Raw genomic sequence first — 15,945 nt, forward strand, 5'->3', positions numbered from 1 at the left:
AATTTGTTGTCAACAATCGTAAAAACGCCATCAGCGCGGGAAACACCCAAAGAACTCCTAATGATTTTGTATATTTGCGCGCCAAGGTCTCTAAATGTTTCTAGATTAGTTCAGGGGGGCTTCCAATGCGTTTAACCTTGTTTACCTATGACTCCTAGGCTAAGAAGTTGGCGTGAGCCATAAATCAAGCCATGAACTTGAGCACCCCAAAAAGTCTGCGTGTCTTCGCATGCAAATCAATGGAGCTATAGCTGCCCAGTGTCCATCGAGTGGGTACTGTACATGGACTTCTCAAAAAAAGTCTATGAACCTTGGAAGAGCGTTGAAAAGCTTCTTCGAATAATATATAGAAGGCTATACAATATGTTTATCCACTTTGGGTAATATTTTCATTGAAAAGATTAGAATCTTAAGATTCGAATGGTCTTTGGATAAGTACCACCTCCTAAACCCCTTCTTATCCTCCTAAACCAATCGAAAAACATTTGGGAAATTTAATACCTAAATGACTGACCAAACTCATTGACCTTTTTAGTTATTAAATCTCCTCTAGATAGACAAATTGGAAGGGTTCATAGGGAACTAACACTTCAAATATAATTAGCAGCACATTTTTTTATCGCACTACCTTAATTCAAAAGCCATGTCCCCGCGCCAGACACGTGGTGACCCCTGACCTGTCTGTCACTGTCACCCAATATCACTCCATTCATCGTCGGGAACCAACTGTCGCTTCCCCAACCCCATCGCCATAATAATTTCATTTGCCTAAGAGCTGCTCAATTATAAAACGTGCGACTATTGGGGGCTGCGCTTCAGGGTGCCGGTGAGTTGCATTATTTATTTTAATTCCACGTTTCCTATTCAGGTGTCATGAATATGTCATGGAACAGCCCAGCCCCCGAAAACCCCAAGCATCCGCGACACATTCACATTAAACATGTACACAAATTATAGGCCTTGAGAATGTCAACAAAACTGGGGGACAGGGTTTTTAGTGCACGGAAATATATGTATGTATTGTATAATTACTTAATTTTTGTCCTGAAAATAGCTTCAGAATTTTGTTTATAAATGGTATAAAATTTATAAATTTATTTTTACAATAAATAATAGATGATGGTTTTCCGTAATCCGCTCAAGAATCAAACGATTATTGACAAAGATATGGACTTTGCTATGAGCCCTACTGACCTTCCATTTTTCTACATTTGGCAGGTAATTTCACAAAATATCTAAAGAATCATTCGTTTCTATATTTTGATGCATATTGGTGTAGAATCGATCCACAAATCATTTAAGGTATTCCGCTCGAGAATCGGATGATATGGGCTTTGCCCTGGGCCATAGTGTCCTTCCATGCATATTCCCCACTTTTGAAGGGGATCCCCTAGAAAATTTGACGTAAATCGGAAAAAATATTTTGTGTCCAGATTTTAACGCAGATTGGTGTAGAATCGATCCACAAATCGTTTAAGGTATTCCGCTCGAGAATCAGATGATTTTTGAAAAAGATATGGGCTTCGCCCTGGGCCATATTGTCCTTCCATGCATATTCCTCACTTTTGAAGGGGATCCCCTAAAAAATTGGACTAAAAATGGAAACAAAATTTTGTGTCCAGATTTTAACGCAAATTGGTGTAGAATCGATCCAAAAATCGTTTAAGGTATTCCGCTCGAGAATCTGATGGTTTTTGAAAAAGATATGGGTTTTGCCCTGGGCCATATTGCCCATCCATGCATTTTTCTAATTTTTGAAGGGAATTCCCTAGAAAATTGGACGAAAAATGGAAAAAATATTTTGTGTCCAGATTTTAACGCAGATTGGTGTAGAATCGATCCACAAATCGTTTAAGGTATTCCGCTCGAGAATCAGATACATTTTGGCAAAGATATGGGCTTCGCCCTGGGCCATATTGTCCTTCCAAGCATTTATCCCATATTTGAAGGGGATCCCCTAGAAAATTGGACGTAAAATGGAAAAAATATTTTTTGTCCAGATTTTAATGCAGATTGGTGTAGAATCGATCCACAAATCGTTTAAGGTATTCCGCTCGAGAATCGGATGATTTTTTGCAAAGATATGGGCTGTGCCCTGGGCCATATTGTCCTTCCAAGCATTTTTCCCATATTTGAAGGGGATCCCCTAGAAATTCGGACGAAAAATGGAAAAAATATTTTGTGTCCAGATTTTAACGCAGATTGGAGCAGAATCGACCCACAAATCGTTTGAGGTATTCCGCTCAAGAATCTGATGAAATTTGGTTAAGATACGGGCTACGCCCTGGGCCATATTACCCTTCGCTGCATTTTCACCATTTTTTAAGGGATCCCCTAGAAAATTGGACGAAAAATGGAAAAAATATTTTGTGTCCAGATTTTAACGCAGATTGGTGTAGAATCGATCCACAAATCGTTTAAGGTATTCCGCTCGAGAATCTGATGGTTTTTGAAAAAGATATGGGTTTTGCCCTGGGCCATATTGCCCATCCATGCATTTTTCTAATTTTTGAAGGGAATTCCCTAGAAAATTAGACGAAAAATGAAAAAAATATTTTGTGTCCAGATTTTAACGCAGATTGGTGTAGAATCGATCCACAAATCGTTTAAGGTATTCCGCTCGAGAATCAGATGCATTTTGGCAAAGATATGGGCTACGCCCTGGGCCATATTGCCCTTCCATGCATTTTCCCTATTTTTGAAGGGTAACCCCAAGAAAATTGGACGAAAAATGGAAAAAATATTTTGTGTCCAGATTTTAACGCAGATTGGAGAAGAATCGATCCACAAATCGTTTAAGGTATTCCGCTCGAGAATCGGATGAAATGAGAATCGACTTATTAACAAAGTTTTTTTTGTTAGTATAACTTAAACATATAAAATTAATTTTAAATTAAGATTATTTTGAACCGCCACTCTTTCAAAATGTCCTTAGCACCTAATTTGATAATTCCTAAAATCGATCCAAACTTTAATGAGGGCTAGTTGGCCGAACCGGACCACTCAATGCCAAACAATCCAACTCGATAGGAAAGCACCCACCACCCGAGGAGGGCCTCAACACTTTTGCCAGTTCTTGTTTCATATTCTATTGCGGACTTTTGCCGTTTATTGAATTTGTGTAAATTGCCGGTAGACACGGCATGAAAGCCAGTGGACAGGGGTACTATTCTATATAAACCACATGGGCCGATGTGACGGAATGGGTGGGTCTGGGTGATAGGTTGTGGGTGGTGCAATGGATCACTGGGGGACTTTGTCTTCGGTTGTTGTCGCACGTCGACTGTTAATGTTTTTAATGCTTTGGTATGCCTCGTTTTGATTTGTTTTCAGTATGGGACGGTTAGTGAACCCCATTTCGTGGATTGGGAGTTACGGGCGTTTGGGGTGTGACTTTGTTTGCCCAACACAGCGTTAAGGTTTCGAAGCTCATTAGCGGAAATTGGGAGTGAGAATTAGGACATTTGGGGAGGGCGAAAGCTGAGTACTTCCAATGAGTTGGAACTTTGAAAGGTTTTCGGTAAAATGATTTTGCGTTTTGGGAAAGCCCAGTATATAAATACAAAGCTAGCTAAGTAATAACACGTGTGACAATCTTTTTATCGGTAATGAGTTTGCTTTTCGAGCCAGAACAGCTAGACAAATGATGAAAAAAGTTTTCCTTTTAACTTGCTTGTGGTAATGACCATGGAACCAGTCGAGGGACTCTGGGAGGACACCAAAGCAAATAAAAACCTACCGATAGAAATCTCACTAAAACAAAGGTTTCTAAACATTGACAAATCGAGGGGGATTACATTGTAAAGAGACTATTCGAAATGGTGCTAAAATAATGGAATGGTTTTATTTGAAAATAAAAACAAATATAAAAAATTATTAACTTTTGATTCTTTTGTAACAATAAAAAAAAATGTACATATATGGCCAGTTGATTCCGATATTCCTGCAACTCCTAGTATGTTCACTAAAAATGCCTGTAATTACATACGGCAGGCATTGCGTATACGCAGTGTTGGTTGATTGATGGCCAGGTTGACCTGGAGACGACTTAATTACCCAAAGAAGCCATTTTTCTGTGTGTTTTTTTTAGTGGCCCATAAAGCAAAGCTGACCAGCCCCCAGATTGCCACAAGTTGCACTTTAGTTTGATGAAATGACGTCACTTTGAAGGTATTTGTTGCAGGTGCAAATTTTTAACCTTCAAGAGGGTTCTTTTTTTGTAAACAATGCTATGCAGGAAATGTTTTGCGTGTCGCACAACTCTTGAAACTTGGACTCTAAGTGGGCCAACTTGTCCGCATTTTTCGCGCCGCGAAAAGTTTCTTATTCACCGCAAACAAAGTGGCCAGTGGCCCCATTCTTGACATGAAATAATGTAATATTTTGCACTTGGGCAGCTAGTAAATCCGGTTCGGCGATAAGCCAGGCTCCCCAACTGGGTCAATTAAATGCGGTGCCTGCAGAGAATCAACCCCAATATCCAATCCTCCCAGTCCTTAGGCCAAAATCCGTTCAATCTTGACTTTACTTGATTATGTAAAACAAACATGTTTGATACCAACAAAACTTTTTGAATAGCACTGCAGAGTCCCGATATGCTCACTTACAAATAGTTTTGTTTTGCTTCGGAAACTTTCCGGACACGCCAATGGCCAAAAAATTTAAAACCGGAAAAAAACCCGCTGGAGGAAAAGGCTTAAGCTCTGAACTACCGGGACAAGGCAAAAGAAACTTAACCCGGTTAAGAGAACCATTCGCGTCGACGTACCAAACTCAACTGAAATGACTGTTTCGGCCTGGTCAGAAAATACGAAATAACGAAATTATAGGCATGTAGCAGCTGGGGGTGGCAATGGAGGTGGCCTGTGGCCAGGACAAAAATAAAAGGTGGTGTATCGGCTGGGTGGTACGACACGGAATTGTTGAAATGCTAATGCGCCATTTTGCATATATTTCAGGCAAGTTTTCTGTCCGACGCTGGCCAGTTGTGGGCTAAATAGTTGGCAAAGATTCTCATATCCAGGCTGTTAAGGTCCACTTTAATAATTGTCGACAAATAAAGGTATTTCTTAAGCTGAAGAGCTATAGTTGCCTCGAAAGTAGGCAACAATTTAGCACATTTTATGCAAATCATGCAGCACTCCACTTTTTTTGGCATTTCCGCCACGTCAACTCATGGAGGTCTGATAATAATTTCCAGTATTCGGCAAACGAAATGAAAAACCTCCATACATATATCACCACGAAGGCATTAATTTTTATCGAGGAAATAATAAACTAAAGTTTTTCGTCCTATCAAAGCAGGGCAAGACATTGAAATTGGCAATTGTTTATTGAGGAAAGTGTCGATTATGATGGGTTGATTGATTGATTGACTGAAAGAGTGTTGGTATTTTCAAATATTTCAAGCCGTCCATCCATCACTCAATCGTGTGTGGCCTGAAATTTGCATTTGAGATTTTAGAAACCTTGCTCCAATTACGGATTTTTATGGCATCCGGCCCGGCTCACGAGAAGGTCAACACAAATTACACGGTCAAAGAACAAGGACTTGCGGTTTGGTAATTGAAATTTTTATTAGCTATTATTTTGATGCCATATAGAGCGGGTATGTGTTTTGTATACTTGTATTGTGTAGATTTGATTTGATTCCTTTTGCTTGCAATTCCATTTAAACTAAACGTTCGCAGCTAAATAAAGTAATCGTTGCGGTTTGTAAAAGTGTAAACAAAAGTTCTCCACCTAGCCAATGCTTAAGAATTAAATGCTAACTGAAATTCATATAACCTACAGTGTATTGCTGGGGGATATAGGTACGAGTATAGGGTTAGGTATAGGGGTATAAAGCGGAAGGCAACAGAAAACTCTTGATAAAACAGTGGACAAATATTTAAAGTAATTGGGCTGAATTCGTCTACTTTTGTGGAACAATTTTAGAAATTTCCATTAGTTATTCATTACTAGCGTGTAAATAGGTTAAGATAGGCAGCTAGCTCGACATTCCTCGAGCTCATGGATCCTGGTGTGTGCTCTTTTTTATTAGACTAAATGCAGTTGGCTGATGCTAATGGAATTATCTTTGTTTTCTTTCTTTTCTGGCCTGCTGTGCTTGTGTATATGTTTAATTGTATAATTGTCCTTATCAATATGCTCAAAATGTTATCGTCATTGTCAGCCGAGCCTGTTGCGGTCCTCCGCTGTCCTCTGACTCCTTTTTCAGACCATAGAAGGACAGCCAGGGAGCGAAACAGGCTGGATAATGCAGATTATTGTAATGGTTGGCATGTTTAGAATATCGCTGCGAGGCTTAGACACAAGGCTCCACGTAATTTCCCGGAAACAGGCCGGTCACTCCATCCATGACGCCCTCCCACCAGCCGTCATCGTTCTTTTTGAGCACATACAGCACTGAGCTTTCCTGGAAGCTCAGTTCGTCGTCCTTGTCGGCATAATAGTCATAGATGGCCACCACTGAAATAGATGGATGATTAGGGAAATTAATTAGCTGCCAATCAAACAATAAACAAGATTGAGAAACACTTACCCTTCTCGATAAAGTTCTTGGGCACCCAGCCGGGGAGGTTCTGATCCTCCGGTACTATTGGCGCCAGCTGCGGTCCTGTCGAGGTGCGTGGCCGACCAAAGTCCTGATGTTCATCCTCTGGCGGTGGCGGAGGAGGCAAAGGCGGCGATTGGGAGCCGGGTCTTGCAAAGTTTAAGCTAAAATGATTTCTTTGAAAAGGGAAAAGGTTATTTTTCTTTCTTCGAAAGGGACTTTTAACAAAATGACATGCAAATTACCGGTTGGGATTCCTGGGTTGCACAAAAAACATGAAATAAGTTATATGTACAGAATGACAAACATCTGCTAGAGGATTGAACTTACCTGTTGATGTTGCGACCCAGAGTATGCATACCAATGTGGCTTTGCTCGGTCATCTCGTGCTGCGACACTGTCAGCGGCGAAGGAGGAGCTGCTAAGGATTACAAACGGAATGATTAGTATGTTCAGGATGATGCTCAACAAAGGCAACTTACGAGGCATGCTGCTGCGATCATCATAAGTTGTGGGCGGCGGTGGAGGCAAGGATTGCATCATTCCCGCTGACGGCAAGTTAACATGGGTAGCTATTTGCTGACTCGGGGGCATGGGAAGAGCACTATAGCCAGCTGCTCGTTCATTACCCGCAGCACCGCCTCCGTTACCCGCTGCTGTTCCCGACGAAGCGGTAGACATACGCTTGGGATGCCCAATTGGATAGTTTGGGGCATAATGCGAGGGCACCTGCGGTGGATTGACCACTGGCGGAGTGCGATACTCCCGTGAACTCTTTCCCAAAGTTCCCGTATTGCTAACCGACTTTCCAAGAGTTCCAGTATTTCCAGCCCGCGACATCTGGGGTGGCGTTGGTGGCTTTGTGGTCGGTGGCGGACCCACAGACGAGGGCACCAATGATTGCACGGATCCGTGGCTGGAGCCACGATGCTTTTGCCTACCCTGGGCATGTTGGGCCGAATTGATGCCATGACCAATCTCGTCCAGAATCGAGTAATCGATGGGTTTGCGAACATACTTTATGGGCTTTTCCGGATTGATGGGTGCCACTATTTTAAACTGGCGCGAGCTCACCTTATTGGCAGTAAGAACACCGATTTCCCTGAGAATTTTGAAAGGATTTATGATGAAGAACTTGTGGCAAAGCAAAGATAGGATTTTAAGAAAAATGTCCACTTACCGCCTTGCCACTTTCTCCTTGTGGATGTGCACCGTCTGGGCGATGTGGTTCATCTGGGACTCCATCTCTCCCAGTTGCTGGGCCTGCAGTTCTAGCAGCTGCATGTAGCTGTAGGCGAGAGTGTTTATTTGATAGGCGACGCTGGCTAGAGACTGGGTGGTGTAGTTCTTGGTGGCCTCCAGTGCAGACTTCTTGTTGTCGGCGCGATAGTAAGTGTCCTCACAGTAGTCGGCCACGCGCTCCAGGTTGGTGTAGCTGTCCCTGAGGCTTTGGCGTCCGTCCGGGATCTCGGTGCGAATCAAAGAGGCTAGTTCGTCCATGATGTTTTCGCTGGCCATGGGGGCTTCGGTCAACATGGGTGTGGATGCTGTGCAATGAACGCCAAGAAAACAAAATTATTTTTCACCATTTTCCTCACTTTTCCACTCTCTTAATCATTTGGGGCGGTGGCTTCGTTGCACTCACTGCCCCCATTGCTCGTTTAACCACTCACAATGGCGTGTTTCTAACTTGCACTCACTTTATTTACTAGGCGATTGCACTGCAGATGCTTTTCCAAATCGGTTGGTTTGCGTTAAATGCAGGTAAATGCAATTTTTCTTTACATTTTCCCCAGCGAATAGGGAAAAGAACGCAGAGGTGGTCCAGTGGTGCAAAACTGCGCTTCTGGTGAAGTGGTGCTTTCCAACACTGCCATTGTCACGTTCACAGAAAATCACTGTGATTTCGTGGTCTACTTTGTTTACGCGATATGGTCACACGGTTGTGAGTAATATTTTCTTTCGGCAATATTAATTTTAGCAGTTTACCAAATGTCTCACCAAACGGGAATCCGAGGTAATTTATTGTATATTAGCCTTCAATTCTATAGTCTACATTTGTATACTTATTTACAGCCAACGAACAACTGGCCAAAGTGTTCGGCAAGGCGAAAAATGGAAAATTGCGTGTGATAAAAGTTTCCATAGAGAACGGTAAGTGGATTTCCTCAAAATTTTTACATATACACACGAATATATATTATGTACACAATTTGATAACGATGCTTCCGGTGATGTTAATTCTATAAACAGAACAGCTCAGCTGCAGTGCAACAGCGGATGTTAAAAAAGACTGGGAAAAGGACTACGATAAGCTGATATCGCCGCTTGTGGAGCAGAATGTGCCCTGCTACATACTCTACCGACTGGACACCAAGATCCCCTTGGGCTACAGCTGGCTTCTGATTAGCTGGACGCCGGACACGGCAAGTATCCGGCAAAAGATGGTATACGCTTCTACAAAGGCTACGCTAAAAACTGAATTCGGATCGGCCTACATCACTGAAGAGTTGCACGCCACCACTTTAGATGAGACCACCCTGGAAGGATACCGTCGACACAAGCAAGAGTTTGCTGCTCCTGCTCCGCTTACTTCCCGGGAAGAGGAGCTAAAAGAACTGCGCAAAACTGAGGTAAACACCGAGATTAGCACGAACACACGTCACCAGACTCTGGGCGGCATCAACTGTCCACTCAGTGAAGCAACGCTGGCAGCTATTCAGGATCTGGTACGTGGCAGCTACGACTATCTACAGTTTCGCATTGACCTGGAAGAGGAGCGCATCCATGTATCCCATGCCGGAAAGGTGGAGCTCAGCGATCTACCAAAACAGGTGCCTGAGGACCATGCTCGGTATCATTTGTTCCTCTTCCGGCACACACATGAAGGAGATTATTTAGAGTCCTATGTGTTCATTTACTCAATGCCTGGATACTCTTGTTCGGTGAGGGAGCGCATGATGTATTCTAGCTGCAAAGCGCCTTTCCTGGAGCAGTTGGCCGCGATGGGAGTAGAGGTGGTCAAAAAAGTAAGATATAGTTGTATATGTAGGGTTGGGATTTGTATATTTAACCGAGTTCTTTGTTCCAGCTCGAAATCGACAGCGGCAGCGAGTTGACTGAAGCCTTCCTGCAAGACGAGCTGCACCCTAAAAAAATCCTTCACCGACCGGCATTTGCCAAACCCAAGGGACCACCTAACCGCGGCGCCAAGCGCCTAACGCGTCCCACCACCGATGACTAAGTCTGAACCGCAATCCCATCGAGTCAATTCTTCACGACACCTTCTATATATCATCAGTTTCCTAGGAGAGCATTTAATTTATTATATTCGAAAAAGTTTCGTGTTCATTCGTATGTCTTCTGTATTTCTATGTATCTATGTAAATGCCTGTATCTTATATCTTTAAGAGGTACCGGGCGCAAACTGAAACAACGCATAGCAGCCTCCAATGTGGGCTTCCTTAAATGTATTCTTGTCTATGTTACTTTTAATGGACATATATGCAATTTATTTAAATTAAAAAACTCCACTTATTGTTAACAATTATTTGACCGATTCCAGAGAGACATTTTCCGAAACCTTCGTGTCGTGTGCTTTGAATAGCTCTGGATTATCTTCCTCTGTGAGTTTTCTGACTGCCTGCTGGATATTATCGTCGCGATCCAGTCGCCACTTGTACTGCCAGTAACGAACCTCCTCCATTGACGTTCCAGACGCTTTCATAAGCAGAAGAGACGCAGCCCCAGCCACTCCCCCCAAGAATCCGCCGATGATCCCGCCAGCAGCCATACCTCGCAGGCCTAGGTTTACTTTGTAGAGAGATCCGGTCAGGGAGCCGGCAGCCAAGTACTCGTAAATAGAGGACTTGCCGCGATACACCGAAATACAAGTTATGATGCCACTACGAAATAGTAACCAAAGTAGTACAAATTCAGTTGGTATAGCGTGATTTTCTTACAAATAGGAGGTGGTGAAGAGGCCCACTCGCCATCCCCATTTGAAACCGCCCTTGGCGAAGTTTACAGTGAACTGATCCTGCAGTTTTTTCTGAAAACATAAAGACGTCATAACATCAGGATGTAATATAGAGAAAGTATCCAATATCCAACCTTAGCGTCGAAATGCGATTTAAACGCTGTAGCCTGGTTGTTTTCCATGAAATTCATGTAGCCCGCGCGGGATTGTGTAACACCGCCGTAAATTGCTCCAATAAGAAAACCCAAAAATCCGGCCTGGTAGATTGAGTTCAGCTCGGATGATATGCTTCCAAATTCACTATTTTCATTGAAAAATACATAATTATAGGAGTTTTCATTCATATTTTAGCTCTTACTCAATGGTAAACATATGCTTCAGTCGTTCCAATCCAGTTTCTTCCGGTTTCTTGCCTTCCAAGAATGATTTGTATGTCTTGGTATCTTTACCAACGATATCGTCACCCCCGGGTGCAATATTTGGAATGATTCCTGCTATCAGGATCCGGTGTCCTTTCCGAAAAAAACTCATTTTGGTGTTCAGTTAAATAACAAAAAATGAAAACACACAATCAGCTGTTTACCGGCGAACCAGTGTTGATTAAAATGCGTATTTTTAGTGCTAGAAAACGTATTACCATAAATGTAAACATATTAAATATTTTCCAATTGTCATTTAATGGGAAAACAACCTAATTTTAGAATATTTAATTAAGTATACTAATATGTAATAATATGGAATATAAAACTGTTCTTATATTTTTTTTGTAGTTCTTGTCTCTAATTATGATGTTTTCCAACACTTTCAAAACAAGGCACGCCGCATATCGCGGTGGTTTGCAGAAAATTTGTTGTGAAATATTGCGTTTTTTAAATCTTATTTATCAGCGAATTTAACAAATTTTCTTTCTTTCGACGGATTGAGTGCCGCAGCACTTTTGACAACTGTCAAAATGATGTATGACAACGAAGAAGGTGAATTAAAGTTATTGGAAAATGTTGACGCACGTTGGCAAGAAAAAAATGAACATGGCGACGCGTTTCGCCTCAAGACTCAGCGATTTGCAAAAGTTAATCAAGAATCCTTTTACAGAACTCTACGAGGAGGAGAATGCCGAGGAGATATCCCACGAGCTCTGGCAGGAGGCCTGTTGGATTGTGATAAACGCCTATTTCGACGAAAAGGGTTTGGTGCGCCAGCAGTTGGACAGCTTCGATGAGTTCATCCAGATGTCTGTGCAGCGGATTGTGGAGGACTCTCCGGCTATTGAGCTGCAAGCGGAGGCTCAGCACACATCCGGCGAGGTGGAAACCCCGCCTCGTTTTTCGCTAAAATTCGAGCAAATCTACCTTTCCAAACCAACGCATTGGGAGAAGGACGGTTCCCCCAGTCCTATGATGCCAAACGAAGCTCGTCTGCGGAACCTCACCTACTCTGCTCCGCTCTACGTCGATATCACCAAAACCAAGAATGTAGAAGGCCAAGACCCCATTGAGACTCAGCACCAAAAAACATTTATTGGAAAGATTCCCATCATGTTAAGGTCAACCTATTGCTTGCTCTCACAGCTAACAGATCGTGATCTTACGGAGCTAAACGAGTGCCCGCTTGATCCTGGCGGCTACTTTATAATAAACGGATCCGAAAAGGTTCTAATTGCCCAAGAAAAAATGGCAACCAATACTGTATATGTGTTCAGCATGAAAGATGGCAAGTACGCCTTCAAAACTGAAATTCGTTCTTGCTTGGAGCACAGTTCGCGACCTACTTCCACGCTATGGGTGAACATGATGGCTAGGGGATCGCAGAATATCAAAAAGTCCGCAATCGGCCAGAGAATCATTGCTATTTTACCTTATATCAAACAGGAAATACCTATAATGATTGTTTTCCGGGCTCTCGGCTTCGTGGCAGATCGTGATATCTTGGAGCATATTATATATGACTTTGACGATCCCGAGATGATGGAGATGGTTAAACCATCTCTTGACGAAGCTTTCGTCGTGCAGGAGCAGAATGTGGCCCTTAATTTTATCGGCGCTAGAGGAGCAAGGCCGGGAGTCACGAAAGATAAGCGTATCAAGTACGCGAAGGAAATTTTGCAGAAGGAAATGTTGCCCCATGTGGGAGTCTCTGATTTCTGTGAGACCAAGAAGGCGTACTTTTTGGGATACATGGTGCATCGTCTACTTTTAGCCTCCTTGGGTAGAAGAGAGCTCGATGATCGTGATCACTACGGAAACAAGCGACTGGATCTCGCTGGTCCTCTGTTGGCGTTCCTGTTCCGAGGCCTATTCAAGAACTTGATGAAGGAGGTGCGCATGTATACACAGAAGTTTATTGATCGGGGCAAGGACTTCAACCTGGAGCTGGCAATCAAGACCAACATCATTACTGATGGACTGCGGTACTCGTTGGCCACTGGCAATTGGGGCGATCAGAAAAAGGCGCATCAGGCCAGAGCTGGTGTATCTCAGGTGTTGAATCGCCTGACCTTTGCTTCTACATTGTCACATTTAAGGCGAGTGAATTCGCCCATTGGACGGGATGGTAAGCTGGCTAAGCCTCGACAGCTGCACAATACTTTGTGGGGCATGTTGTGCCCCGCCGAAACTCCTGAGGGTGCTGCTGTGGGTCTCGTAAAGAATCTGGCCCTCATGGCGTACATCTCCGTCGGATCGCAACCGTCTCCCATTTTGGAGTTCTTGGAGGAGTGGTCCATGGAAAATCTGGAGGAGATCGCTCCTTCAGCTATCGCTGATGCTACAAAGATCTTCGTAAATGGATGCTGGGTGGGCATTCATCGCGACCCAGAACAGTTGATGGCCACACTACGAAAACTGCGTCGTCAGATGGACATCATCGTCTCCGAAGTGTCCATGATTCGGGATATTCGAGATCGTGAAATCCGTATCTATACAGATGCAGGTCGCATCTGCAGACCTCTCCTAATCGTGGAGAACGGATCTTTGCTACTTAAGAAAACCCACGTGGAGATGTTAAAGGAACGAGACTACAACAACTACAGTTGGCAGGTGTTGGTGGCTTCTGGAGTGGTAGAATATATCGACACTTTGGAAGAAGAGACTGTGATGATTGCTATGTCTCCCTACGATCTGAAGCAGGACAAAGACTATGCCTATTGTACCACATACACCCATTGCGAAATCCATCCCGCCATGATCTTGGGCGTGTGTGCCTCTATTATTCCCTTCCCCGATCACAACCAGAGTCCTCGTAACACCTATCAAAGTGCTATGGGTAGGATTTTTTGCATATTCATATCTTGGACACTATTCCATTAATTTTTCTATCCCCTAAAGGTAAACAAGCTATGGGCGTGTACATCACAAACTTCCATGTGCGCATGGACACCCTGGCTCATGTGTTGTATTATCCAATGAAACCGCTGGTGACCACACGATCTATGGAGTATCTACGTTTCCGAGAGCTGCCGGCTGGAATCAACTCAATTGTGGCCATTCTTTGCTACACGGGTTACAACCAGGAGGATTCTGTCATTCTGAATGCATCCGCCGTGGAGCGCGGCTTTTTCCGGTCCGTGTTCTACCGATCCTACAAGGATTCAGAGAACAAGCGTGTAGGTGATCAGGAGGAGAACTTCGAGAAACCACATCGCGGAACCTGTCAGGGTATGAGAAATGCTCACTACGACAAATTGGACGACGATGGAATTATTGCACCGGGAATCCGTGTATCTGGTGACGATGTGGTCATTGGCAAGACAATCACTCTTCCTGAAAACGACGACGAGTTGGACAGCAACACAAAGCGGTTTGCCAAGCGGGATGCCTCAACTTTCTTGAGAAATTCCGAAACAGGTATTGTGGATCAAGTGATGTTGACCCTGAACAGCGAAGGCTACAAGTTTTGTAAGATCCGCGTACGCTCTGTGCGTATCCCGCAAATTGGCGACAAATTTGCCTCACGCCACGGACAAAAGGGTACATGCGGTATCCAATATCGACAGGAGGACATGCCTTTCACCTGTGAAGGCCTCGCCCCTGATATCATCATCAATCCTCACGCTATCCCCTCTCGAATGACAATTGGTCACTTGATCGAGTGCCTGCAGGGCAAACTTGGGTCCAACAAGGGCGAGATTGGCGATGCCACGCCTTTCAACGATGCTGTCAACGTGCAGAAAATTTCCACTTTCTTGCAGGAGTACGGCTACCACTTGCGAGGCAACGAAGTCATGTATAATGGTCACACGGGACGCAAAATCAATGCTCAGGTGGGTTTCAGATCTATAAGCAATGAATCATGCCAGTAATGTTCAACGCATCTTTCGTTTTAGGTATTTTTGGGACCTACTTACTACCAGCGTCTTAAGCACATGGTGGACGACAAGATCCACTCCCGTGCCCGTGGCCCAGTCCAGATTCTGGTGCGCCAGCCTATGGAGGGTCGTGCTCGCGACGGAGGTCTACGTTTCGGTGAAATGGAGCGCGATTGCCAGATTTCCCACGGTGCCGCCCAGTTCCTCAGGGAGCGTTTGTTCGAGGTCTCCGACCCGTACCGCGTCCATATATGCAACTTCTGTGGCTTGATTGCGATTGCAAACCTGCGCAATAACACTTTCGAGTGCAAGGGCTGCAAGAATAAGACCCAGATCTCGCAGGTGCGACTGCCCTACGCGGCCAAGCTACTCTTCCAAGAACTGATGTCTATGAACATTGCCCCGCGCCTGATGGTCAACTAATTAATAACCCTATCGCCCTAAGCTGAAATGTTAGCAGTTAATTATTAAATTACCATATTTGTGACAACTCAATTGGGTGCTTTGTGTAGGGTTTTCTATTATCCCCTTAACTGGAGCAAATGTCCATCGTGCATTTTAAAGAGACGAACGTGCCGCTAGCAATTTTGGGCGAAAGTCTGCACGGGTTCAAGAGCTCTGCCAAATGGAATGTGATTTATTTATTCCAAGAAGATACTTCGGTGTAGTAAGGGTATGCGTCTGTAAATTATCTGAAAAATAAATTTTTTTTTTATAAATACGTATTATTAAAATTTTATTAAAGTATATCTTTTTATTTTCTATTTATTATATTTAATTTTATATTCCAATGTTCGTAGCGTATCTGAAATTCGGTGTTCCATAGAAAGCCTTTCCATTTCCATTTATGTTTTGTTATGCTTTTGTTGCTTTCTTTGATTTTGACGTAATGCTTTGGCCCGCGGTCTGTGACGCCCAGTGACAAAAGGGATTAGTTCTTTGTTGTCGGATGTGGGGATTGGGCGACGGAGATGGAGCCAGAGCCAGAGCTAAAGACGAAGCTGGAGCTGGTGCCACAGCCACCAATCGACTGACAGTTATTAATTGCCACTTGACGTGGCTCCCAGCGCAGATATAGCAGCAGCTGGGGGGTGAAAAAAACGCCAC

The 15,945-nt window shown here is 43.6% G+C and overlaps 4 protein-coding genes across 7 annotated transcripts; 2 read left to right on the plus strand and 2 right to left on the minus strand.

The window, feature by feature from the left end:
- Positions 1–5,551: 5,551 nt before the first annotated feature.
- Positions 5,552–8,414, minus strand: Abi (tyrosine kinase Abl). Of its 4 annotated transcripts, none has more exons than XM_017236632.3 (7): positions 8,257–8,414; positions 7,737–8,103; positions 7,039–7,658; positions 6,887–6,974; positions 6,802–6,813; positions 6,545–6,732; positions 5,552–6,471 (listed from the first exon to the last, which is right to left on the minus strand). In XM_017236632.3, exons 2-7 carry the CDS (start codon positions 8,090–8,092, stop codon positions 6,308–6,310), a joined length of 1,428 nt encoding a protein of 475 aa, XP_017092121.2. In that variant the 5' UTR covers positions 8,093–8,103; positions 8,257–8,414; the 3' UTR covers positions 5,552–6,307. The 4 variants fall into 4 exon arrangements, with proteins under 4 accessions (XP_017092121.2, XP_017092120.2, XP_017092123.2 ...); XM_017236631.3 differs by having other exon boundaries at positions 6,887–6,977; XM_017236634.3 differs by lacking the exon at positions 6,802–6,813.
- A 7-nt stretch (positions 8,415–8,421) lies between these two features.
- twf (twinfilin actin binding protein) lies at positions 8,422–10,066 on the plus strand. The gene is made up of 4 exons (XM_017236635.3): positions 8,422–8,573; positions 8,633–8,710; positions 8,810–9,585; positions 9,648–10,066. Exons 1-4 carry the CDS (start codon positions 8,549–8,551, stop codon positions 9,798–9,800), a joined length of 1,032 nt encoding a protein of 343 aa, XP_017092124.2. The 5' UTR covers positions 8,422–8,548; the 3' UTR covers positions 9,801–10,066.
- On the minus strand, positions 10,038–11,125 carry 140up (RPII140-upstream gene protein). Its single transcript, XM_017236637.3, has 4 exons — positions 10,894–11,125; positions 10,670–10,835; positions 10,519–10,607; positions 10,038–10,461 (listed from the first exon to the last, which is right to left on the minus strand). The coding sequence occupies exons 1-4, from the start codon at positions 11,064–11,066 to the stop codon at positions 10,104–10,106; spliced, it is 786 nt and encodes a 261-aa protein (XP_017092126.2). The 5' UTR covers positions 11,067–11,125; the 3' UTR covers positions 10,038–10,103.
- Positions 11,126–11,342: 217 nt separating this feature from the next.
- Polr2B (RNA polymerase II subunit RpII140) lies at positions 11,343–15,333 on the plus strand. The gene is made up of 4 exons (XM_017236628.3): positions 11,343–11,509; positions 11,628–13,796; positions 13,859–14,793; positions 14,857–15,333. Exons 1-4 carry the CDS (start codon positions 11,488–11,490, stop codon positions 15,259–15,261), a joined length of 3,531 nt encoding a protein of 1,176 aa, XP_017092117.2. The 5' UTR covers positions 11,343–11,487; the 3' UTR covers positions 15,262–15,333.
- The last annotated feature ends 612 nt before the right edge of the window (positions 15,334–15,945 follow it).

The sequence above is a fragment of the Drosophila bipectinata genome, chromosome 3R (genome assembly GCF_030179905.1).
Source record: "Drosophila bipectinata strain 14024-0381.07 chromosome 3R, DbipHiC1v2, whole genome shotgun sequence".
Taxonomy (NCBI): Eukaryota; Metazoa; Arthropoda; class Insecta; order Diptera; family Drosophilidae; genus Drosophila; species Drosophila bipectinata.

What these genes read in the sequence shown, in the direction of transcription:
- 140up (XM_017236637.3), bottom strand. Translation starts at nt 11,066, where the DNA reads ATGAGTTTTTTTCGGAAAGGACACCGGATCCTGATAGCAGGAATCATT. An exon ending in AAGCATATGTTTACCATTGA is followed by an intron (nt 10,836 to 10,893) that starts GTAAGAGCTAAA and finishes CAATGAAAATAG; the next exon opens with TGAATTTGGAAGCATATCAT. An exon ending in CTCTTCACCACCTCCTATTT is followed by an intron (nt 10,462 to 10,518) that starts GTAAGAAAATCA and finishes ACTATTTCGTAG; the next exon opens with TGGCATCATAACTTGTATTT.
- Polr2B (XM_017236628.3), top strand. Translation starts at nt 11,488, where the DNA reads ATGATGTATGACAACGAAGAAG. An exon ending in CACCTATCAAAGTGCTATGG is followed by an intron (nt 13,797 to 13,858) that starts GTAGGATTTTTT and finishes TATCCCCTAAAG; the next exon opens with GTAAACAAGCTATGGGCGTG. An exon ending in GACGCAAAATCAATGCTCAG is followed by an intron (nt 14,794 to 14,856) that starts GTGGGTTTCAGA and finishes CTTTCGTTTTAG; the next exon opens with GTATTTTTGGGACCTACTTA.
- Abi (XM_017236631.3), bottom strand. Translation starts at nt 8,092, where the DNA reads ATGTTGACCGAAGCCCCCATGGCCAGCGAAAACATCATGGACGAACTA. An exon ending in AAGGAGAAAGTGGCAAGGCG is followed by an intron (nt 7,659 to 7,736) that starts GTAAGTGGACAT and finishes CAAAATTCTCAG; the next exon opens with GGAAATCGGTGTTCTTACTG. An exon ending in TGATCGCAGCAGCATGCCTC is followed by an intron (nt 6,978 to 7,038) that starts GTAAGTTGCCTT and finishes TGTAATCCTTAG; the next exon opens with CAGCTCCTCCTTCGCCGCTG.
- twf (XM_017236635.3), top strand. Translation starts at nt 8,549, where the DNA reads ATGTCTCACCAAACGGGAATCCGAG. An exon ending in TCACCAAACGGGAATCCGAG is followed by an intron (nt 8,574 to 8,632) that starts GTAATTTATTGT and finishes ACTTATTTACAG; the next exon opens with CCAACGAACAACTGGCCAAA. An exon ending in GAGTAGAGGTGGTCAAAAAA is followed by an intron (nt 9,586 to 9,647) that starts GTAAGATATAGT and finishes TCTTTGTTCCAG; the next exon opens with CTCGAAATCGACAGCGGCAG.